Source organism: Leuciscus leuciscus, assembly GCF_965113295.1.
Source record: "Leuciscus leuciscus genome assembly, chromosome: 14".
Lineage (NCBI taxonomy): Eukaryota > Metazoa > Chordata > Actinopteri > Cypriniformes > Leuciscidae > Leuciscus > Leuciscus leuciscus.
Genome location: NC_138738.1, coordinates 15744632 through 15771535, shown reverse-complemented (window position 1 = coordinate 15771535; position 26904 = coordinate 15744632). Strand labels below are relative to the sequence as shown.

The following is a 26904-nucleotide window of genomic DNA, read 5'->3' as shown; positions in this document are numbered from 1 at the left end:
CATTTCTATGTTACAAATCAAATCAAAACTTGGCACTTCAGGAAGAAAAGGCTGCCGACAGCTGCACTAGATTTTCTTTTTTCTTTGCAGCGTCCATTATCTTGTCCTGTTTTTGGAAGAACCCTTAAAGTATACTGACTTACCTTCTCCTTGGCTACTTTATGCGAGAAAGGACAAGTCCCATCAGTCCGCTTACATGTGCCTCGGAGAAACCTGCCAACCAATCAAGAGTTTAATTTGAAGCCAGCTTTCAAAGTGTTAGACATTTTGTGAGAGTGTGCACAGACACTCAGTACCTGGTGCAGACGGCTACTTTGTCAGGGTCGTGGATGTAGGGGCAAGTGTCACCATGGTTACACTTGCCGAATCGGTTATAGTACATACAGTACTGCTTGGCCTTCTGTTTCTTCTGCTTGGCCTGTCGTATTATAGCTAAACTCCTCTGCACAGCACGACTGATAAAAAAAAATAATAATAAAAAAAAAACACAATAAAAATCACTAAACCAGTAAACAAATTCACCTTCATATGTTATGTATTGTTATGCTGTGGAATGACCCATATCTTAAAATACTAACCTGGCTACGTAACGTGTGGCTGATGTTCTTCCCTGATTACTAGTCGAGGAAACATATGGATTGTACCACTCTCCTGTAGTATGGAAAGACAGAAAATTATAGAAGGAAGACGGTAACACTTTATTTTACAGTGTCCTTGTTACATATGTTACATGTACTTACCATAGTAATAACAATAAATTATGCATAATTAGATGCAACTAACCCTCAACCAAATCCTAATCCTACCCTAACCCTATAGTAAGTATGCTTAATAATACTCAGTACTTAAATATATAATTACACTGTAACAATGACACCTTAAAATAAAGTGTAACCAGGAAGACTCATTATTCACAAAAGATCAAGGATTATGCACCAATTTATGAAAGGTTATGTCTTTATTCTATTGAACACAAAAGCATACATTTAACAGTAAATAACTTAAAATTTTATGTCTGTTCACCACACACATCTACCATAAGGTTTCCAAGTTTTATGGACTACTTTCATGATTTTATAATACTTTCAATAGTACTTATAGGCATTTTTGGAGCTTGACAGTCCCTGGATACTTAATGCTTTCAATGTATGGAAAAGAGCAGCATGAGTATTCCGCTAAAATTGCGCTTTTTGTTTTTCACAGAAGAAAGAAAAATGTGTGTATGTTATTATTTGTTTTTGTGTTTGATTTGGATGGACATGAAGGTAAAGAATAATAACCTAATTATCATTGCTGGATGAACTATTCCTTTAAAACATTAAGCTTTAACCAATTTAAAAAACCATAAGATTTACCCAATTTAAACACTATATAGTATACATGTCTTTAGGAATTTGGATATTATAGCTTGAAGTAAGCTGTAGGACAGTGATTGTTTGCTTCTCTTGCCTCATCCAAGCTTGTAAACAAGCATATTTATTTATAACAAGCTAGACTAATAGCATGCAATTAAAGGTCATCATGTTCATTGGTAGTGACGGAGGCTAGCAAGTACAACTAAGACAAGATACCATGCTGTTTATTTATATGTCAGGGTCCGTCAACCACCGCCAAATGGAAATCTAAGAGAGAAGTAGGTATAAACACTGTACTCTATATGTAGCAATGAGTGATCGAGCGATGAGGGCAGACGCAAGGAATGTAATATCTGAGTGCATGTGAGAAATGGCTCGCTGGTTATGTGGGATGCAATTGTAAAGTCCATGTGAAAAAGGGAATGGGAGATTGAGTCTGTGTTTTAACTACCAGACCTGTGTGTAGTGAGACTACAGTTTGTTGGGGAGATCATAAATAGACATGTGTGTGTTTGTGTGGAACTCCTGTCACAGAGCAGGAGCTGATCTTTAATTCCACTTCTGACTAGGGCTTTAAGGTTTAATCTAGGCCATTCCCCATCTCTCCCGTTCTCTCTGTGTCTCTCTCTCAACCTGTAGCCAGTGACAGATGACAGCTTTATTATTTCAGAAGGCGAATTGTAGCCCCCTCCACTCTCTTGCTGGATGGGTTGATAATCTGGACCGTGTATTTAAGAGACAACCAATAAATACTGACCATTTAAAACCCACAAAAACCCACCGCAGGGGCATACATTCATGTAATCAAAAACTAAAAAAATCTAATCTGATTTTAGTGGTTTGAAACAGATTTTTATTTTTTTATTTTTTATCAGGCAAACTACAGTACTGTGCAAAAGTCTTAGGTACATTAGAATTTTCACACACACAAAACGTTTTTTAGCCAGTTATTTATATATTTTGCTGTAGGGTGTCAGTTAAAAACATCAGTTTGCATTTTCAAACATTCCTTTTGCCATTAATTGTAATAATTAATTGACAACAGCCGGTATGATCTGATCTCACCATCATTGATTCTGTCTGGGATTACATGAAGAGAAAGAAAAAAACTGAGACAGACTAAATCCAGAGAAACTGCAGCAATGTCTCCAAGACGCTTGAAGAAACCGACCTGTAAAGCTACACTACTATGAAAAGTTTTAGGTAAAGTGAAGATGTTTTTCAAAAATAATGTCATAAATAGATTTTATTTATCAATTAATTTCAGGTACATCAAATCAGTATCTGGTATGACCACCCTTTGCGTTTAAAACAGCTTTTGTCCTCGGTACACTAGCACAGTTTTTCAGGTAGCTTTGCAGGAAGGTTTCTTCTAGCGTCTTGGAGACGTTGCCACAGTTCTTCTGGATTTAGTCTTTCAGTTTTTTTCTGTTTCTTCATGTAATCCCAGACTCGATGATGGTGAGATCAGATCATACCGGCTGTTGTCAGACTCCTTGTTCATTCAATAATCTCACAGGATTATTACAATTAATGGCAAAAGGAAAGTATGGAAATGTAAACGGATATTTCCTACTGACACACTACAAATAACTGGCTTAAAACCATTTGTGTGTGTGTACTTAACTATATTTTGGGGACAAATTTGTACCCAGAAGTGACCAAAACCTGACAAAATCTCCAAAAACCTTCCTTTAGGGACGTCCTCATTTGTAAATATGGTTTAAAAATAATTAAAGGTTTTAATTAAACATGTAAAAAAGTTTTGTGTGATGGGTAGGTTTAGGGGTAGGGTTAGGGTTAGTGTAAGGGGATAGAATATACAGTTTTTTACAGTATAAAAACCATTACGTCTATGAAATGTCCCCATTTAGATAGCAAGTAGTGTAAAGTAAGTAAGTAGCAAGTAAGTAAACGTGTGTGTGTGTGTGTGTGTGTGTGTGTGTGTGTGTGTGTGTGTGTGCGTGAAAATACTAACGTACCTAAGACTTTTGCACAGTACTGTATGTCTAAGCAACAATGATCTCTGCAAAATGGTTACCTGGTCTACTGTTAGGTGTGGAGGTGGTTTGGGTGCGAGAGAGCTTATTGGCTGAGACTCTGTATAGGGCTCCGCCTATCCACCTCATGCTCCGCCCCCTCCACTGCCTTTCTGGACTAGTCCTTAGCCGATTCTGCAGGTGGATTCTGAATAAAAAGTTGCAAAAACAGAAAGCCAAATGATGCAAAGGGATGACAGTAACATTTGCACCAATTATAATCCAAATTTCAAGTAATTTTTGTTTAAAAACCATCACAGAAACCATCACTGGCTTCAATACAAACACACAGTGATAACCAAAAGGCCCCATAAACTGCAATGTAATAGTAAACATTTTATGATATCGCTAACTAGATTTTTTTAATATACTGCTAAATGTGCATAAAAAAAAAAAAGAATAGAAATGTGCATAAAAAAAGAATAATAAATAACAAATTAATTTTAAATTAAAATTATATATACACACAATTTTAAATTAATATATATATATATATATATATATATATACCCCACACATTTTTATTATACAATTTTTTCCTCTTTGGTACACTTATTACATATGCACAGTTGGGGTAGGTAAAATTTTTTCTGTTTTTGAAAGTCTCTTATCAAGACTGCATTTATTTTATAAAAAATATTAAATACAAAATATTATTACAATTTTAAATAACTTTTTTTTATTTTAATTCATTTTGAAATGTGATTTATTCCTGTGATGGCAAATCTGAATTTTCACATGAAATCACATAATCCTTCAGAAATCATTATAATATGCTGATTTAATGCTCAAGAAACATTTCTTATTGTCAATGATGAATTATTTTTTTTTGGGAACCAATGAAAAAAAAAGTGGAACCAATGATATTTGTTTTCTTTGGATTCTTTGATAATAGAACAGCATTTATTTTATGTAAAAAAAAGTTTTTACTTCAAAACATAAAGGAAAATTTTGTTTCTCACCATCTGCCTTCATTAAGAAACTTTGTTTAAATCTATTTTGCAAGAATCACGTCATTTCTGAACGCTAAATGAAGGCAGCAAGGCAGCTTTTCTTTTTTGCTCTAACCGTCCCTCCTTCAACACCCCTTTCTAATCTCATCCTCACCTTCCCAAACATACCCACACTCTCACGCGCTCTCTATCTCTCTCTCTCTTTCTCCTGGCTCCTGTGTCACAGCACTCTGGTAAATTGCTCCTTTAATGGAGGGGACGGCCGTGTGGAAATGGAAAGAATTGAAAAGAGGAGGAAATCATTGAGATAATTGCCAGGGCATGAGGCCAGAGCAGAGAGACTGCCCCCCAAACATACTCCTTGATGCTTCCTCTTCCTCTCAAACACACACAAACACACACACATTCTCGTTTATTAAGAAATCTGTGTGTAAAATGGAGAGAAACAAATAAAAATGCTTAAGACCTATAAAAGGTTAATCACTTCTAAAAATGTGTTTTCTTTAATTATTATTATTTTTAACAGAAGTGTTCTACTGTTAATTAAATATAACATACTCACTGCTATAAATAAAGAACTACACTTCTGTCAGTGCTACATGCTCAGTATCATACTCTGTAGACCCAATACCATATGTGACCCTGGACCACAAAACCAGTCGTATGTGTAATTTTTTTTAAATTGAGATTTATACATCATCTGAAAGCTGAATACATAATCTTTCCATTGATGTATGGTTTGTTAGGATAGGACAATATTTGGCCGAGATATAACTATTGAAAATCTGAGGGTACAGAAAAATCAAAATATTGAGAAAATCGCCTTTAAAGTTGTCCATTTCTATTGGCGATAGTGCTGCATCCATTCACAAAAATAAATGTTTTATATATTTAAGGTGTGGAATTTACAAAATATCTTCATGGAACATGATCTTTACTTAAAATCCTAATGATTTTTGGCATAAAAGAAAAATCTATAATTTTGACCCATACAATGTTTTGTTGGCTATTGCCACAAATATACCTGTGTAACATAAGACTGGTTTTGTGATCCAGGGTCACATATAGTAGAGCTGCACGATAATGAATACATTTAGAATCATGATTGTTTTTGTTTCAAATAAATATCACGATTCTCCCACAAACAAAATCACATGTAGTTTACTAGGTTCTGACAAAAAGTTAATAGCTACAATCTATTTAAAAATGTTTAATTAATTTGAATGAATTATATATATAAAAAAAAAACCACTAAATAAATACTTTACTTATTTCATTACTGGATGAATCAGAGTTTTTGAATGAATCTCTTGAATGATTTAATGACAAATACATTTTTTAACAGTCACTTGTTGTCACCACCACCTAGTGGCATAACAATGTGATGGTACAATTGTTTTTTGAAGCGCCAAGTTACTTTCAAAAGGTGGTTTGCTCTATTTTGATCGCTACCGTATATATCAGTGTTTATATCCAAACTATAAACTTTAGTTTTATCCCAGTACTTCTGGGAAAAGACTGAAGCTGTTTCATACCTATACATGACAACTGTTCTATCAGCGGCATCGCCAACGCATATTTGAATGTTCCGGCGTGATTTTGTCAAAGGTTTAATAGACATAGCTGAATCTCTGTCATTTAGGAAAAAAAAAATGCGGGGGTGTTTGAATCGAGATCGCAATCTTTTAATGATTAATCGTGCAGCTCTACCATATAGTCTTTTCCACCTTTCAAAGTATATATTTGAGACTGATTGTGGGAGAAGTTGTATGTGAAGGAGTGTATGAGAGTAGCAACTCTGTATTAGGAGACATGAACTTTAGTACAAAACGTTTCGAGAGCCCAACAGCAAATCACCTCCAACATCAATCTACACCCAATACAAGAGCTTCAACTACACAATCTATTGCCTCGGCCAATATGTCCAACCCCAGCCCACACGTACAGCACAGCACCAACATTGAGCCCGAGCACTCCTACACACACAGAAACCATCACTGGTTTCAATACAAACACACAGTGATAACCAAAAGGCCCCATAAACTGCAATGTAATAGTAAACATTTTATGATATCGCTACTAGATTTTTTAATATACTGCTAAATGTGCATAAAAAAAGAATAGAAATGTGCATAAAAAAAATGAAAAAAAATGGGGGAAAAAATTACAAATTAATTTTAAATTAAAATTATATATATACACAATTTTAAATAAAAATTATATATACACAATTTTAAATTAAAATTATATATATACAATTTTAAATTAAAATTATATATACAATTTTAAATTAAAATTATATATACAATTTTAAATTAAAATTATATATACAATTTTAAATTAAAATTATATATATAATTATATATACAATTTTAAATTAAAATTATATATACAATTTTAAATTAAAATTATATATATATATATATATATATATATAAGGGGTGGAACGGTACACAGAAGTCACGGTTCGGTTCATACCTCGGTTCAGACATCACGGTTTGGTACGAGTTCGGTACAATGGAGGGAAAAGCAAAACAAAAATGTAAAAGGCAATTTTGTTTTTTATTGTGCATGTCTGTAGGCTGTTCCACCAAAGGAAAATAAATGTTTTAAGCCTTGTATTTTTTAAATAAGTTTTATTAATAAAGTAAAGGCATAGAACCAGTTTATTTGTAGTGCATTGCCAATAGTTTTATATAATTAGTTTATTAATTAAATTAATAAAAAGACAAAAAGACCTTGAGATATGTTTGGTAATTGTACCTGAATGAATTTAAAATTCATTTGCTATATTTCAGATCAATATATTTGTTTTCCTTAAAATTTTAATAACACTAACTTTATTCTCATCTGAATTATAAATAATTTATTTCTGTATAAAATAATACTACCATTAAAAACAAATTTGATTTTCTTTTAATCAATGTAGAATGTGTAACTTACTCACTGTGTTGGGTGACAGTTGTAGGTTACAGTTTGACAAGAGTTTACAGTTTGACAAAAGCACAATGTTGTGTTTTATTACGAGTGTACACAAATATAAGTAAACACTTTGCAGTTTGAATGATGTCCAATGAACAAAATTAGTATGTTTTTATGTTTCCACTGTTCGATTATAGCCCGTCTATGATTATAGCCCATAAGTTATAGCCACGGAGCTTCAGAGCTAAGGCGGAGCTACAGATTAGGTGTCCCTAAAGAACCCGCGTATCTAACAGTAGTTCCGCATTACATTAATTAATTTGCACGCGAGTTTTATTTATTTTTATACCGTGTATTCTCCGTGTGTATTCATGCACCGAACCGTGACGCCCGTACCGTCTCGGTTCAATACGAATACATGTACCGTTCCACCCCTAATATATATATATATATATATATATATATAATTTTAGAAGTGAGAATCGTTATACCTGAGACGAAATCATTCAATGTAGCAGGACGAGTTAAGAGACAAAGTATCATACTTAAAGTAATAGTTCACCCAAAACTTTTAATTATGCCATCAATATTTGTGTCACTCCAAATCCATAAGAATTTAGTTTATCTTTGAAACACAAATGAGGATATTTTGAGGATACTACTTTCGCTCCATTGAAAGTCAATTTCACCAAAACTTTGACACTTTAATAAGTTCATAAATACATCGTAAAAGTAATCCATATAAATTGTGCGGCCATGTTCACGTCTTCTGAAGAGAGTCAAGACTTCCAAGTCTTCACAATTGGTTTATATTATTCACATTTAAATGTTGATCAATGCAGATACATACAACACATCAAATGTGGTAAACGGAAGATCAAACGTCCATCTTTGACATGCAAGAACCAAGGAGGTTTGTTCTTGCATGTCAAGCATGTACTGTCAAGCTTCCGTTTACCATATTTGATGGAAGTTTTTGTTCCTAGCCATATCCTAGCCATATGATGGAAGTTTCATTTTTGGGTGAACTGAAGAATTTTGACATTGTGATATTTAATCCTTCCAATAAAAATGTCTTCTCTCTGGTGACGTATGCAAGACTTTTTTTTAACCATTTAGTCCGTTTAAATCCCACCCCTGCAAGCTTGCGTTTATCTGCATCCACCTTTGAGACCAACGCCTACATCTGTCCAGTCAACAACTCATGCAATAGAACCAAGTCCCCGTCCTACATTTTTTTTTTTTCAATAATCCATTACACTCGTCAAGTCACAATATAGATATACACACACGATATAGGAAAGATCTATCGCTACTTCTATTGCATTGCAACTTTAAAAGGAAAAACTAAAATTCGGATGACCTGTGAATGACTTGACTTGAAATGAAATGACTTGAATGAAAACCTGAATGACTTTCTATCTTCTGTGGAACACAGAAGATATTTTGAATAACGTTGATAAGAAAATTGTTTCAGTTCCCATTGACTTCTATAGTACAATGGAAGCCTACTGTTTTGTATACCAACACTCTTTAAAATATCATATTTTATGTTTTAACACACGCAAAGACACAAGATCAAAGTGTAGTGCATCTACATCCTTTTAGTTGTAAGAGCATATGTCGCACATACATCATAACCCACACAGGTCCACAACGGCTTAGTGACAGCAGCCATGGGAGCCATAATGAGGCGTAATGGGAGAACAGTTACTGCCCTCACTGGGGCTCAGGCAGGGCACCCAAGAGCCATAATGGAGCCTAATGTAGCCATGACATGGACATGGAACATGCAAGGCAGTTAACCCCAGTCTTAGTGAGCCTGTGTGACAAATGGATAAAATATTTAAGGCCTAAACTTGGAAGCAGAGTACATGTATAGCATGCAAATGTTCTTCCGCTAGGCTTTTTTTAAGATGGAGCGAGAGGGAAGCTGTAAACACAAGATGCCTCGTGACCTCTTGGGTCTCTCGTTTTTAACTCTGGAAAAGATGGAAATAAAAGTAAGGAAGTAAAGAGAAGAGCTCCATCTACCTTAGAGCTCTCAGCCAGTTGTCCTTGACCCTATAACGCCAAGACATTATCTTCAGCCAACCGGCACTCTTTAAATCACAGGTCGCCACAATATACGTACCTTTAGTTGCTGTTCTGGTATCAGTTATGTTTGTGTTTCCGGTTACCGCAGTAACTCAGACTAGAAGGCGTAAGAGCTGATCCGATATCAGAGGCAGAGTGAACCGGCCGTGCTAAAACACGGGGTCTGGAGGGACATATCACGTTGTCCCATGTATCACTTGAATGGCAGTAGGGAATTATTTTTATGGGACACACGATGGGTTGTAATTGCACTGTTAGAGTAGGACGTGATTTAGCATTTGGGGGCTCTGACCCTGAGGCGATGATATAAAAAGGTCTTTGTACTCTTCCTGAGGGTCTGATAAGATAAAAGAGAGGAGAAGTTTTTCCTGAAATATTTTAGTTTATTTTTTTTTACAGGTGCACTGTATTCCGGGACCTTTTGAGTCACAAATACTAAGAAAGGTGAATTACTTGAACCTACAAAAAAAAACATGTTAGACCAACAGAATTCCCCCATATGTTGTCCCAACCAGTCAAACAGTTGTCTGAACAAAGAATTTGGAAATAAACATTATTGCTAAAAGGGTTTGAGTGCCCATCATGCATTGCGGCATGAATAAATGATGTGGTTAGTGTTATAGGATTGTTGTAATGCTGTTTGCTGACTTTTGCTTATACTTTGTCATTTTGTCATAATTTGTTATTTGTTATGTTGTGATGTTAAGAGCTCATTTTTACATTTCCTGATAGTTACGGTACTTGAGAGTGAAGCCTTCTTTATGCAACCCTCTAAAACTTGATATATTTGCTTTGCAAGGTGAAAGCGCTTTTAGATACAAAGAAAACATTTCGTGGCTGAATGAGCCATTTTGCATTTAGCGTACGACTGTTAATTACGCACATTTTTAAGACAATAGTTGAGGTGATCTAAAAATCTGAATGCATCAAAATGCATTGAATTAAGTTCTCTCAACAGTTCATTTATTAGTGTGCTCATGATAAGAAGGCATGAAATGCAAAAAAAGTACCGGGTATGCTGATGATGACCCATCCCTCGAGGGGCCGGAGCGAATCTGTGTTTTTGTCCCTTTAATTCATTCTGTCAAAATAAATGCGTTTACAGCAACCATCTCTGAGGCATCATGATTTTTATCACTCCCACTAGACACAAATCTCTGTTTTGCTAGTATGTGGCATATTTAGGGGGCACAGTAAGCAACCATCAGCAAGGATGAGCGCTGGGGACTTACACCTGTGTCAAGACAAAAACACATCAGTGAATGTGACGGTCAGGAGAAGAATGCATATGCTGGCCAAACAATTAGAGTGTATTCACGTCAATTAAGTTAAAACCTTTTAATTGTAAGAAAGGTTCTACTCACAAAAAAATTGTTGTCGATCACCAGGCCGCTTTCGATTATACAGACTATTCCGCGTTCTCACATGAGAGTATGTGCATGCATGTACAATATAGTATGTGTGTCTTGAAGTGTTTTCGACCGCAGGACGAGCGCAGATGAAGGAGAGAGCGAATCAGCACTCCGGCAGGGTGATTAACGATGTGACTTTTGTTTTGGTGACGGGGAGGAATTCACAGGCCGCACGGGCATTCACAATAATGCTTGTCTTGTCTATTTGGCTGCAGAGAAAGCATTAGTAAGCTCATCCTGAAGAATAGACAAAAAGAGTTACCCTTGAAATGAGCTAGCTGGTTTCACTTAACCAATTTTCCTTGTGTAAATGAGTTTTTTGCCTGTAGCAAAGTAGATAATGAGGGGAAACTTAAGTGATAACCATATTAAAGACTATTAGAGAGGGAAAACGTTTAAAACGTTTGGAAAAAATCAACAGCTTAAGGGCAAACAAGTGGTCATGGACTGAGCGACATAAGGTAAATTAGACATTTGTCATCATCAGGGTGGGAAATTAAGTTTGCCACCATCCAAATGTGTCTGGTGGTGGGTATTTTTGCCTATTCCACCAGCCACTGTTATGGGTGGCACATTTCAGATTGGACTATGACAATAAATGCTCTTGCTTAGTATCAGTGATGCACGCTTGTAGAAGTAACACATTTGATTGCATCTTGAAAAACGTGAAATGAATAGCTATTGTGGCACGTCTTGTTTGGATTTTGAGTGCCGTTTGCAGGTAATGAACACTTTGTGCACAGCACTGTCTATAAACAACAAACTAACAAACAAAAAACCCTTAACTCTAGCTTCAGCATAGCGGTACTACAGATATTGTTGGCTCTTGTATGACAAAATGATTGTAATCCTTCTCATTTATAAATTGTTTTAAAACAAATTAACATTTGCTTAGTTTTCAAAAGTTTGGGGTCAGAAATATATATTTTTAAGAAGTTAACACTTTTATTCAGCAATAATGTGTTAAATGAATCAAAAGGGACAATTAATAATAATAAAAAAATAATAATAACTGTTAATTGTTTGCCTTGGTTATGGGCTTAAAAGACTTCTTTCAAAACATTTAAAAATTATTTCTAACCCCGAACTTTTGAACGGTAGACACATAGGATAAACAAAAAAAGTTTTTAAAAATAAATAAAAAATTTAATTGGCCATTCACTAGCCACTGTGGCTGGTAAGTATAAACAGTTTAGGTCATCATGAACATTTGTGTCAATTGCATCCATTCCTCCAGGCTCATGCTCTGTTTTATACCTCATAATACACAAGGTAATACTGTAACTTTCAAACATTTCTGGGTGTTAATTCCTGAGCTCTTACGCTCTATTGCTCTATACCTTGTCCTTTAGTACTCTCAATTCTCCTGTTCTCCCTAATGCTCCCCTCCCTTCTCTCCCTGGATGGGTGGATGAGATGAATGGAGAGGTGGTGAAGAAGAGGAGAGGGGAGCAGCGCTGCAGCATATCCTGTGCTGATCAATACCAGAGCACTAAACCTGATGAGGGCCACGCCGGCCACTCCACCCACACTGAAAGAGTGCATGACCATATGTGTGAGAGTGCATCGAACAAAGAAAATAAAAGCTTTTGTTTCTCAGGCGTGAACAGTGTTAGAGTTCAAGGAAACATCAGGAAGAAATGTGGCTTCATACATTGCACAATAAATAAATGAATGTGTGTTCTAAAAAAAAAAAAAATGTCCTCAAAAATAAGGGCTGTACAAATAATCTGAACAAATAATTGAGATTATGATTTTGGCTGCTTTGATTATCTGTGTATATCTTTCTGTGTGTAATTGATTCCAATAAATAAAACAGCAATAAATGATAGCATTTTAATCAATCAAGTTTTAATTATTTAATGTACATTTTATTAATTAATTTTTTTAATATTATGTTTTTAAAATTAATTAATAAAATGTACATAAATAATTAAAACTTGTTTGATTAAAATGCTATCATTTATTGCTGTTTTATTTATATTATTTATATATTTCTATTGAATAAATAACATTGATATCAATATGAATAATTATTGTCAACAATATTAATATTTATAAAAAAATTATAGAAATATTAATAAAATATCAAATTAATATTTGTGATTACAATATGAAGAGACATCAATATCACAAGTATTTTATTTGAATGTATCTTTAATATAATATAATATAATATAATATAATATAATATAATATAATATAATATAATATAATATAATATAATATAATATAATATAATTCAAGCAATAGAATGGAGAAATGGCTGCTTAAATTGTGCTTTGCCATCACAGAAAAAAAAATACATTTTATGTATAAATGCTTTATGAATGCAGCCTTGGTAAACATGATAATTCTTTAAAAAAACATACAAAAATATTAATCGATTTCAAATATGAATAAAATATCAAATTAATATTTGTGATTACAATATGAAGAGACATCAATATCACAAGTATTTTATTTTAATGTATCTTTAATATAATATAATATAATATAATATAATATAATATAATATAATATAATATAATATAATATAATATAATATAATATAATTCAATTCAAGCAATAGAATGGAGAAATGGCTGCTTAAAATTTGCTTTGCAATCACAGAATTTTATTTTATTAAAAAATGTGTTATGTATAAATGCTTTATGAATGCAGCCTTGGTAAACATGATAATTCTTTAAAAAACATACAAAAATATTAATCGATTTCAATAATATAATATGATTTAATAATACTGATAATTGATATTACATTAATCATTATTGATATGAACAACATTAATATTAATATAATAATATTTTTATTTTTTTAAGTATTTTATTTGAATGTACATTTTATTAATATATTTAAATATGATACTACAATTGATATGATTTGAGTCATTATTAATATTAATAGCAATATTAATGATAAAATATAAATTCAGGTTATTAAAATATCAAGAGAAATAATCGACAATTATGATTTTTGTCATAATGCGGATATCCCTATACATCCCTTGTATCTTAAGTGGTGGTATGGTGGGCCACATCCAAAGAGAAAAACAAACTCTACACTTACACTCAAAAAAAGAAAAAGGAGAAAGACAAAAATCCAGAAAAGAAAGAACAAAACAGAGTGTGTAATGGGGGAGGGCAGTTTGTATGCGTGCGTGTGTGCATATGTGTGTGTGTGTGGGCACACAGACTCATGTAATTTACGCCCAGGCGTCCATGCTTTACGGCTTTCTTAATTCAACTCCAGCTACTATTAATGTAGTTAATGTTAAGATTATATCTATTTTCTGGTGGCTGCCGGGGATTTACGAGGCCCTTTCCTCCCCCACCCGGTCCCCTCAAACACTCAATCACCAGACACAGCCGCACTGCTGACTACACACACCCACCGCTCTCCAGCTCGCTGCGCCGGACGCTGGGTCACTGCACGGAAGGGTGAGGGGCTAAAGAGCCCCGCGTCTGTCTGCTCATGTGTGAGAAGGAGAGCGGCTCTGCTCTTCTCCTGCTTGAGCTCAGGGTTGGTGGACTGTGATCGGCCATCTGTGTGCGTGTTTGTTAACTAAAAAAAGCCACAACACCAAGAGTCTCTCTTCATTAGGTAAAGCATGTTGTGTAGCAGCATCACAGGTTTGATTCCCTGGGAGAGCATGTACTGGCAAACTGAACAACTTGAATGCACAGTGAGTCGCTTTGGATAAAAGCGTATATGTAATGTCTGCCAAATGTGTAAATGTAATAAGAACATGGCAGATGGCCATACTCTAAAATACTCTAAAAATAAGCATCACCAATGAATGAATGAAAGAAAGAGAGATGGATCGTTAAAAATCGTCCCTTATCTTCTCACCCCCCACGCTATCTCTCTCTCCTTCTTATTTCCCTCTCTCTTGTAATATTTCACAATGCGTCACAGAGGTTCAAATTGAAAATCCCTTGATGAATCAATATTTATTGCAGGCAGCTAAATGAATGGCGGTAAGTCACCGCAGCTCAAAGGCAGTCTGAAGCAAAGCACGCATCTCACAAAATCTGCATTACACAAATGAAGCCCTACAAACACACACTCGTTTACCCATTAAAATCCCAAGAGCACTGCCCCAGCAAATCTATATGACATAAATGAAGTATCAACGACCTGCACACAAAGTTGCACAAATTGCCCATTCTGCATATTATTCAATATTTTAGTTTCTAAAATACTATTAAGATTTTAGTGTAAAATTTGGACACATATAAAAAGTGTACAGTATTTTGAAAATACTGGTCACAATTGACTGGTCACAATTTTCTGGTTAGTGTCTCTTTACCACTTTTAATCACCTTTAAGAGAGAGACTACAAACATTTGTAAATGTTGTCTCAATTAATATGAGGGTGTAAAATCTACTTACTATATACTACACAGTTTTGTAGTAGCTCTTCTACAAAGCAATTAGGCTACACTTTCAGTATAATATTCATTAGTTTCTTGGGAAGTGTAATGTAAAGTGTTTTCTCACAAATGAATTACAGATTCATCTGAAAAGAGCTAGAAACTCAATTAAACCAACAAGAAATATATCTAAATCCAAACTATACAGAAACAGAGTTGAATACTTGTGTGCAGGCCACTGAGGTCAAAATGTCAGCATCTTTTCAATAATGAGCTCGGATGAGAGTCTGACCTGCAGACCTGTTAATCATCTATTTGAAGACCAGCTGTTAGACGTCTGTCGGCCAAAATGTTCTCAACTGCCATATACAGTACCTGTAGTTTTACTTAATCAGGCACATGTATGTTCCTTAGCAAGATTATTGCCATTTCAAATTCAATAAAAAAAAAATCATGTTTTTATTATCTCTGAGCAATCATGTCCCACCTAAATGAGAGCAAACACATAAGGCACTTATCCTCAAGAAACTATTATCAGCTCGTACGATGTGAGCAGGGATCACTACATTACTAGATTTAAAACCCATGGACATAAACAGATCAGCTCTCCCAACTTCCTCTCTTCATTAACACAAAGTTACAGCTGCTTAAGCAGCCAATCAGATATTCAGAGTGACATCATGCACCGATACGGCTTGAAAGGAGCTATCCACTCAAGGCAGTGTAAAGCAATCCTCACTAAGGCAGAACAGACCAGAGAGACAGTAAAAGAGAGCAAGAGAGATAAAAGAGAAGGTTATTTTGTTTAATGTGGCACCCTTCTTAACATATAACACCTATAATCCAAAGTCTCTTTTTTTTTTTTATACATGGCTAAGCCAGGGCCACACAGCAGGGGGATTTATGAAGATCATTTTAACTCTGTAGATAAGAGGGGGAATAAAAAATTTACACCCATACGCATGAGTGCTTCATTTACACCCTTAAGTGAATAGGATTTCTCAGTGGCCTCCTATCAGACAAAAGCTAATGCCATACAGACACAGCAGTGACCCATCTTCCTTCTCTGTCTTTCTTTCAATCTAGAAGCTTTCCAAGCTCTCTTAATTTTGCTTTAAAGTCTCATACTCAGATTCTCTATATACTTCAGCCATGTCGGAACCCTTTTCACAATGGCAACGTTAATGCAAGGTTTTCTACTACTGTTAGTTAAATCAGCTTTCATTATGAAAGATAGTAACAAACACATTATATAATTAAATTGACTCCCTCAAATTTTCAGGACTCACAACCAAGTTTTGAAAGAGAGTCTGGTAAACCTGTGCTGTGTGAACGAAACTTGTGCTGTGAGAACTAGTCACCTCATATAAAGCAGCAAGACACTCTCTTTCTCAAACAAAGAAAGTTTGTCATTTGAATCAGAACCTGTTCTTCTTCCATGAGCACCACTGTATCAACATGTCTAAGGCATGTATGCAAACTGTTATGCCACAGCTCTGACAGGAAAAGCTTTTCATATAACTTCTGTTCACACAGAACAGGTTTCTCCATTCCACTGCGCTCCATTGCTTTTCAATGTAAAAATGTGTTAGATGGACCTCTTTGATCGTAGCAGTCGTTTCTCGTTCTAAACATGTTATACGTATATAAAAAAATATATTTCAAGGCACCATTGGCCATTAAAAGCCTGTCTCAGTGACTACCCACATGTACACATGAGCATCCCGTATTACATCTTTATGGTGTAATATTATGGTTCCAGTAATAGATTACCATGACGAGCGGCACCTTCTCTCTGTCATTATCAGCGGTGATGAGGCAGTTAGTTATGGTTCTGTGTGGCGTTATTAAGGGCCAGGCGGTTATTTAATCTTTTATTAGGCACTGAGACACTGATAAAAACATTGAATGTCAACACAGAGGTTTTAATCAGTCTGGTAATTGGTTGTGCCGGACTGAGATTGCGAGTGGGATGCACGCACAAGTGCAACCGCAAAATTTATGATGGGATGCAGTCATTGAAATGAGCCTTGTTGAAGAGGAGACAAACAGGAAGTGGATCAAGTGCTGATCATTTCCACCTCCACCAGAAAAGCACCCAATCACTTACCTGGTAGAATGTACTCTCTTGACCCTGAAGGATTGGATTGTATGCGCTCTGCGTGTGTCGATCTTGTAGCGTGTTTTGATGACCCGATGCGATGCCGGGCTTCGCACTGACGAAGAGGTGGGGCCTGCAAAGGAACAGACAAATCATGGAAGGGAATTAATGGTTGACATGTCACTTCGCTGATCAATAATGCTTAATCACCTAATGATGCTCGCATAAGCTATAACGGAGTCATTAGTTAGCCAGCCTGTGGTTTGCACAAACTCCAGTTAGAGATAGATACTTTTTACATTTTACACACACACACGCACACGCACACACATTATCATCAGATGCTTTAACACCTGTATAAACATGTTTGGTGTCTGGATAACTTGCATGTGAAAATTGCCTGGATTCACTTTTATCATGAAATTACAATTAAGTGCAAGATGTGCAGCACCAATCTGCCATTTACATAACATTATAATGAGTACACTATTGTAATTGAATGTTGCAAATTATTTGTGCTTTAGTTGCCCGTGTTTCAGCATTGTTGTTACGGGAAGAGGGCATCCTCAACGTGCGTTCAGAACATGCTCAGTTCACGTGCGCATTCATGTCCTTTTGTGCATATGTGAGTTTAAATATCAAGCGTAGCGTTAGTTCTGGCAGGTCACGTTAGTCAAGCTCACATCAGCTGACTCTCAGCTGATCCACATCTACCTATAGGAATACGACACCTATCACCGTATACATATATAAGCTCTTTCAGTATTATCAGCAGCTACCGCGTTTCTCAGGAGCTAATTACCCTCCTCCATCCCCAGCTCCTCCTCTCGCCCAGTCAGGATTTGACATTCTGATTCCCCTTGAATCAGAATAATTATCGAATAATGTTGTGCTTTAAAATCTTGAATTAAATATATTTGCAAATGTTCATGTTGGTTCTGTTCTGTTTACCCCAAGGAGGGTTATTGCTGCTCTCCCTGCTCTTATCCATGCTAGGTTGCATGGATGCGCAGGGAGCTCTCGCCCAGAACGGAACCATACCGCCAATCCAAACTGTATGCTAATTGTCAATCATATTTGATGGTAGTGGTCCTGACAGAAATGACTTTTATGTTGTATATGTATGATCCATCTCATATTAGGATGCATTTGGTTGACTTTATTAACCCGCTAGCAAAGTTTACTGGTGTTCATTCACTCAGTTTCAGCTCAAATGTAATGCCCGACATTTCGACTAAGATTGGGTTATTTGGTGATTTGTGCAGATACAAGTTGTAATGTTACTTTTAAACAACACTACAAAAGCAAATAGACCCCACTATAATCAGTAATGCTGTCCAACACTTGACAATACATGCCAAATCACAGACACTAAACTGATGCCCCGTTTGCACAACTTCTGACATCGACATTCACTTTGTTGCGTCTAGGGGGGCCCAGCAGAAAAAGTTTGGGAACCACTGGGTTAAGTGTCACCAAATGTGATTTGGTCACTAAAATTTCATGATAATTCTAGGTGTAAAGGGAGCCATTAATATACATAAAAATACGGCACTGAACACAGACAGAGGCGCAGAGGGTGTCATCTAAACTGGCTCTGTGAGGTCTGAGTCTTCCTACTCTACGGGACACACACATTTAGACATACACCCACAGGCGCACACAAACTCTTCCTCTGGCAGGTGCGCTCCTTAATAAGCCGCACATGGAAAAATGACTGAATAACAAAGGCTGAATTTTTATCAGCCTAATAAATCATATCCGTCTCTCCACCCCAACCCTTTCTTTCTCCCTCCCTCTAAGTCTTATTCCTTATATCATTTCACAGATCCATCAGAGAGGCGGAGGAAAGGATGTGCGGGAGAGAATAAGTGTGGCTTTTATTTATTTATTTCTGTATTCATTTATCCATCATGTTGCTTTATGAGTGGCTGGGTTGAAGTGACATGCATGTATGGGGGCTGAGTAAAAGATGGACTCGGCATGGCAGCTTTCCCTCTTTGCCGCTGTACACAAGAGGTAAAAACACCAAAGATTTATTCCCAGCAGCTACAATTTAGCATGTTAGACAAGCCAACAGGAGAATGGAATTACTTAAAGATCTTAAGAAAATCAGAGAGGGTTAGTGGAGGAAAAAGACAAAGCAGAAAGGCTTTGGCTGAAACTTTAATTTAATCATTTGCAACTGCTTACAAAAAGGTTGTATTTGTTAACAGATGGTATTTACTTTAAAACAAATTATAGCGAATGCAGATTTAGCAAGAGTTAAATTAAACATAAATTCTCAGTTGTGCTCCTTTAATGTGTCTCAGAATAAGAACACTTAAATGAAAGAAGAAATGAAGTAATGAAGGAAGAAAGGAAGGAATGATAGAGGAAAGGCATGAAGGAAGAAAGAAAGGAGAATACAAAAAGGGAAGGAAGGAAGGAAGGAAGGAAGGAAGGAAGGAAGGAAGGAAGGAAGGAAGGAAGGAAGGAAGGAAGGAAGGAAGGAAGGAAGGAAGGAAGGAAGGAAGGAAGGAAGGAAGGAAGGAAGGAAGGAAGGAAGGAAGGAAGGAAGGAAGGAAGGAAGGAAGGAAGGAAGGAAGGAAGGAAGGAAGGAAGGAAGGAAGGAAGGAAGGAAGGAAGGAAGGGATGTTAAAAGAAAGTAATGAATGAATGAATGAATGAATGAATGAATGAATGAATGAATGAATGAATGAATGAATGAATGAATGAATGAATGAATGAATGAATGAATGAATGAATGAATGAATGAATGAATGAATGAATGAATGAATGAATGAATGAATGAATGAATGAATGAATGAATGAATGAATGAATGGGAATTGAAGGAAGAAACGGAAGGTAGGAAAAAATGAAAAGAAAGAAAGATAGGCCAGAAGAAATGAAGGTAAGGATGAATGGACAGGAAAATAGACAATATGAATAAGGAAAAGCAGATACAAATGTATTGTTTTTGATAATATTCCTTTACCTGGTTATTTGAACAGTTACTCTTCCTCTGGTCTTTATAATGGCCATTCCATAATGTTACAATAGAAACTCACATTTCCTGTACCAATAGAAAACCTTCTTCCCCCTATTTTTCCCTGTCTTCTACTCCAGGGTGCCCCTCTCCATTTATCACCGAACCCATACACACACACACACACACACACACACTTCCATATCAGCCGGGGAATTCATCTTCGACAAACATTTACCAATCATCAAATCTCTGCACAATATGGCCTAAAAATAGAGCACAGCAGAGGGATGTGTCCGACAGTACAACTGCGTGTAATATGGATGACCATTTATGAGTGTTTATGTGCGCTTTATGTGAAGGAGTGTTTGAGTTGTGGAGTATATGACCAGACTGCATAAGTGAGGGAGCAAACACACGTGTGGGCCTCTGTCAAGGGGTCGTGTATGTGAGGCTGCGAGATTAGTTGTCTGGCTCAAAGTCACTTTTTCACACACCTCTCATCTGTACCACCGATGTCGGACCTGCCTGTGTCCCGGCGGATGACAAATACGGCTTGTCAGAGAGCTTGTGTCTTACACAGCCAGCCGTATACTACGCACTTCACTGTATTGTTCCACCTTACCTATTGTTTAATGATAGCGCCGCAGAATTGATGCCGCCCATGTCTTTGAGAGCATGTGTGCGGCCGGTTTAGTCTAGAATTGCACGATAGGTACCAAAGCTGAGGCTATGGTCCCTGTCAGGACACTTTATTGATGTGTGTACTCGCAAGTGTGTGTATATGTGTGTGGTAAAGGCCTGTCAGTGGCCTATTAGAGGGAAGATTGAGACTCCACTCGGCACAGACTCACTCAACCAACACAACCTGCTGGGCTTTACAATCAGGCCTGGGGACTCATCCATCGCCTGCTGACACACCGGCCCCGCACCCGCGGCTCCTCAGACGGCCGATTATTTACTCAACTCACTTCGGCTTCAGCGCTGCGAGCTCACACCTTTATCTATCCCTCTCTGTCACATGCACAGACTCATTTTTCTGACAGGTTCCCATGTTATTTTCTGTCTACTCTCTGGACATTATGTTGGGCTGCTTGGGATAACTGAGTGGTGGTGTTAACGTTAACAGGAAACTATATGTATATATATATATATTTTTTTTTTTGGAAAAAGCACATCTGCATACACCCAATTAGAGGTTTGGTATTCACCAATTTTAAGGTGGCTGTCTAGTTCAGTTTTCCCAGAAGTGGGAAGGGATGGAAGGCAAAGTAAGGTAGGTATATAGGTAAGAAGGAAGGAAATGATGGAAGACATTTAGATAGGTTTAAGGGGGGGAAATGAAATGGAAAGGAGTGAATTAAGAAAAAAATAAAGATAAGGAAATTAAGGTAGGTAGGTAGGTAGGTAGGTAGGTAGGTAGGTAGGAAGGAAAGAAGGATTTATGGTAGGAAATAATAGTAGTATGGAACAAAAGAGAAAGGAACAGTCAAAGTTGTTCTTCGGTTGACCCGAGTTCGAGTCCTGTCTTGTGGTCCTTTTCGATCCTGTCCCATTCTCTCTTTCCCACTATCAACTCTCTCTCTCTCTCTCTCCAAATAAAGATTGAAACGGCAAAAATAAATGTTTAAAAAAAAGGTTGGAAAGGGAGAAAGACTGGAAGAAAAGGAAATACTGACTTTCAAGCTGCACTACTTGTCCTAACATGTTCTCTGGAACTGAAATGGAGATACACATAGTGTGACAACTGCTATAGTATTTATTTCACACTTCTGGAATGTTCCCTCTACTCCTCATCAAATGTTATGACAGGGCAGCAGTGACACCCTGCATCCTCTTAGGGATTATCAAGATGTGTCATCTCATGTTCTCTGATCCCGTCTCCAAATTTGACAACTAATTCCGTTTAACAGCAGTCCGATTCTTTACCGTTCCATCTCTGTCACATCATTAATCTCATTATTGACAGCACGAGATACCCCTCCTGCTTCTGCAGCAATCCCCCAGGGTCTCATCCTCTGATTCCCAGTGGGATGGCACAGCTGCCATTAAATGCTTCTCTGGTAAACCAGCAACACTTAACACTGCTATCAAACTAGTGTTAAGGCAGTGCAGAATCTTGTGGGACAAAACAAGTGTAGCCGAAATGGAGTGAGGCATAGCTACGGAATGCTCTTGCCAGGGACTGGATCAAAGGGAATTGGGAGTTGTTGATTACTGTATGTAAGGATGATTTAGGGGTGGGCGATTTGCTGGTAGACACGATTAACCAGTAGAAATTTGGTAGACAATTGTCTCTATCGCAGTTGCACTCACTGAATTGTTGTTTGTGTAGTTAGATTGTCTTAGCTTGTTTTTTTGTTTTGTTTTTTTCATAGGTTAGTATTCGTTTTTTGTGATATTGAACTTGGTGACAAGAATTATGAAATTTCAATGGTATCAAATGTTGATGATATAAAAACCTTTTTAAAGCAAAATTGACTATATTGTGATACAGTGCCCTCCACAATTATTGAACCCCCTGGTAAATATGATCAAAATTGGCTGTAAAAAATAAATCTGCATCGATTATCCTTGTGATCTTTCATTCAAAAAATGCGCAAAATTCTAACCTTTCATTGAAGTAAAAGAATTGAAAGTGGGGGGAAAATCACATTATGAAATAAATGTTTTTCTCCAAAACACGTTGGCCACAATTATTGAAACCCTTTTATTAAATACTTTTTGCAATCTCCTTTTGCCAAGATAACAGCTCTGACTCTTCTCCTATAATGCCTGATGAATTTGGAGAATAACTGACAAGAGATCAGAGACCATTCCTCCACACAGAATCTCTCCAGATCCTTCAGATTCCCAGATCCATGTTGGTGCTTCTCCTCTTCAGTTCAGCCCACTCATCAGGTCAGGGGACTGAGACGGTCATGGCAGAAGCTTCATTTTGTGCTCCACAACAAATTTTTGTTTTGATTTTGATGTTTGTTTTGGATCGTTGTCCTGATGGAAGATCCAACCACGGCCCATTATAAGATTTCTAGCAGAAGGCGTCAGGTTTTGATTTTTTATCTGTTGATATTTGATAGAATCCACAATGCCATGTATCTGAACAAGAAGTCCAGGACCTCCAGCAGAAAAATATGCCCACAACATTAAAGATCCAATGGTATATTAAATTGTACACATGGGGTACTTTTTATCCTTGTGTTCACAAAACCCATCTAGTGTGTTTGCTGCCAAAAAGCTCTGTTTTAGTCTCATCTGACCACAGAACCCTGTGTTGTTTGAAGATCCAGTCGTGTCTGACAATTAAATTTGCTGGAATTTGTTTTTGGAGGAGCGAGGAGGTTTTTTTTTAAACCCTCCCAAACAACATGTGGGGATGTAGGGGTTGTTTGATAATTTTTTTTTTAGGCTTTCTGACCCCAAGACTCAACTAATCTCTGCAATTCTCCATCTGTGATCCTTGGAGAGTCTTTGGCCACTCAAACTTTCATACTCGCCGTGCATTAAGACAGTATAGACACACGTCCTTTTCCTGGCAGATTCATAACATCTTTAGTTGGTTATAACTTCTTAATTATTGCCCTGATGGTCAAAATGGGGATTTTCAATTCTTTAGCTATTGTCTTACAGCCACTTTCTAGTTTGTGATGCTCAACAATCTTTTGCTACGCATCAGAACTGTATTCTGTGGTTTTACTCATTGTGATGGATGATTAAGGGGATTTGGCCTTTGTGTTTCCTCATATTTAAACTCCTGTGAAACACGAAGTCATAGCTGGACAGTTTCATGTTCCTAGTCACCCTGGTGTACTAAAAAAGGTAAATATTAATGGGAATATACTTCAGAGATATTTTACTCGTAAAAAATTCTAGGGGTTTCAATAATTGTGGCCAACATGTTTTGGAGAAAAACATTTATTTCATAATGTGATTTCCCCCCACTTTCAATTCTTTTACTTCAATGAAAGGTTAGAATTTTGCACATTTTTTGAATGAAAGATCACAAGGATAATCGATGCAGATTTATTTTTTACAGCCAATTTTGATCATATTTACCAGGGGGTTCAATAATTGTGGAGGGCACTGTATATATTGTTATCGTGAATTAAAATGACTCATTTCATGATATAAGATTATGATAATAAGGCCCCTAGTCTGAATGTACTCTGCATGCCTATCTTTTTCTTCCAAGCAATTTTGTCAATGATTCTAAGTGCCTGTGTTATGGGACAGCTGTTTAACAGGCATTGCTGAAACCATATGTGAAGGCAGTGCCATTGTATCATATTTGGCAACCAAAATAAGCCAAATGGAGAGAAGGGGATGCAGTTGAACTCCCCATTTCAAAGTCCTGGAAATACTGGGTTAATAATAGAATTAAGTTGAAAGCGGCCATTTGTAACTTGATTGTGCAAGACTTCCAGTATTATTTCCATATTTTCACTAATCATGATCATTTGTAGCACAAGTAGTTACTGCACTTTGTTATTCTTATAGTTATTAATGAATCTGAAGTCTCAGCTTCACTGAAAACATCTTATTTCCATGTTTGCAAAATAAGGTGGAAACCTCACTTGTCTGCGTTCTACTCAGGTTCACGAACAGTCTGCATGACATAATTGCTTCATCAGCACAGGCCTGATTTCCATGCACTGTGGGTCTTATTCACTAACCATGGGTACACACAAATGTGTGCGTGAAATCTGTTCAAACGTTTTCACAAACAAATCCTGAATCAAAAATGTAGTAACGACTGAAACCACCTATACGCAAAAAAACACTTACTCTGGGTGGCCTTATAAATGTGCCAATATGAAATTTTATTGACGTATACTTTAGCATAAACAGTAAAAGAGTTTTTGCTGTAAATTTCCTCTGGATAAAAAATAAATAAAAAATGCATGTGTAGCTACAGCTGGCTAATTAGAGGTTTGTAATCTGGGTCTGTATAAAAGGTGTTTATTGTGTTTGAAACTTGAGGATGGCACACTTGGCATTGCTTGAGGATCTTGATGCACATGCTCTCAGACGAGAGTGCATCTTTAGAGTATGTCATATATTGCTGAGAGTAATGAAAGACTGTAAAAAGGAAAGGCTCTGTGGAAAGCCCTTTTATGGAGATGGTTTGGGTGCGTTTTATGCAAATGACTAACCTCTGTACACACGGTCGCTCATTTCGAATGGTCCAAAATCCAAATTCATTAATATTAGAACGAGGATAAGAACAAACTCATGTGTGTATGCAAACATTTCCGTGAGGAGTTCTTCTGTGCAGCCTTGTTTGCTTGCATACCAGATTTAGGGACACTCCCAGACATAATGGGAATCTGGCTGCATTAGAGTTGTATTTCTATGAATACCGATAATCCATACAATTATTAGTGAATGAGACCCACTGTCTGCATGCAACCCAATTTGTGTCTGCACGGACTTGAGCACAAAGTGCATAGGCAAAAGATTTGAGTACTCAAAAACAAAGGTCCACTAGGTAGTTTTTACACACCGAACGCATCCATCTTTGCTGACTGTAAATGAGGTGTACTTGGGCACTCAACTGTGCACTAGACAGAGAGGAAGAAAGAAAACCAAGTATACCCAGGTCTTTAAAGTTCTTTTAATTATTAGGAAAACATGCTGTGAGAAGTGACCTTAGGTGCGCTAAATTGGCAGATTCCCATTATGTCTAAGAGTGTCCCTAAATCTGGTATGTAAGCAAACAAGACTGCGCAATATGGTGACATTTGCTCTCTTAGGACGGGGAGAGGAATTAGAGAAAGAGTCAGTGTACGACTGGAGGGAGGCCACTGCACCCCAACCCAAAATACCAAGATGCCTCTTTTCAATCCTGGCACAAACTACAGAGCTCATCTGAATGTATACGTATGTGGCTCTTAGGTAAAGCGTGCCAACAAAGATCTTTGCCCACCTCTGAGAGCTGTTGTTCAGCCAAGTGTTTATCCATGTGTAATGGATGGAATGTGACTTTGGGAACTTTGAAGGTACAGAAATATAAAAAGAGCCCTCTGAGGCTCAGAGGATCCTCTAATGCAAAAAGCGAGATGGGCAGCAAGACTGTTGATGTACTTTGGAGAGAGAGTACAAGAAGAACCTCCTCACCATGTACCATGGACCAGTGGACAGCTCCATGGTGCCATACCAATCAAAATCAGGAGAGGCTCAAGTGTCACCCACAAGGCCAGACCTCATCAGTCATTGGTGTGATGCTATCGTCACGGAAACCAACACCACATTAACACACATAAATACTCACCCTGCTTCCACATCAACTGAGGACTTGACCCAAGATGGCTGGGACTAATAAGAGCAACACGATCTGCACTGAGCATCCCTGACTGCTTATAAAGCCAGAAATGGACAGTTGACAGTTATAATTCACACGCCTGTTGTAATTTTACTGTGCGTTAACATTTAAGTTACTTTTGGACTCTGCTAGAAGCCTCTCACAGGCCGTCAACACCATAGAGCCCACATCATGGAAATGCTTCCATATTGCTAATGTTTACTCCTTTGGGATTCCAGCATTGCTTTCTCTGTACGTTCATGATGCTGTGTGTCACTGCTGGTTAGAGACCAAACCGGAAAAACTTGAATGCGTTATGACACCAGTTTCCTTGTATACTGTACTGTTTTCATCCAGTTGTTGCATTAAAAGGTATGAA

At 36.9% G+C, this 26904-nt stretch overlaps 1 protein-coding gene across 1 annotated transcript in view; it reads right to left on the bottom strand.

The window, feature by feature from the left end:
• The window catches only part of zc3h3 (zinc finger CCCH-type containing 3), a 75295-nt gene that overhangs the window by 20453 nt on the left and 27938 nt on the right, over positions 1-26904 (bottom strand). Inside the window, exons 4-8 of the mRNA XM_082189857.1 lie at positions 17265-17388; positions 3397-3542; positions 579-651; positions 297-455; positions 144-213 (exon numbers count right to left, since the gene is read on the bottom strand). Coding sequence (XP_082045983.1) covers positions 144-213; positions 297-455; positions 579-651; positions 3397-3542; positions 17265-17388 — 572 coding nt within the window. The remainder of the gene's footprint in view (positions 1-143; positions 214-296; positions 456-578; positions 652-3396; positions 3543-17264; positions 17389-26904) is intronic.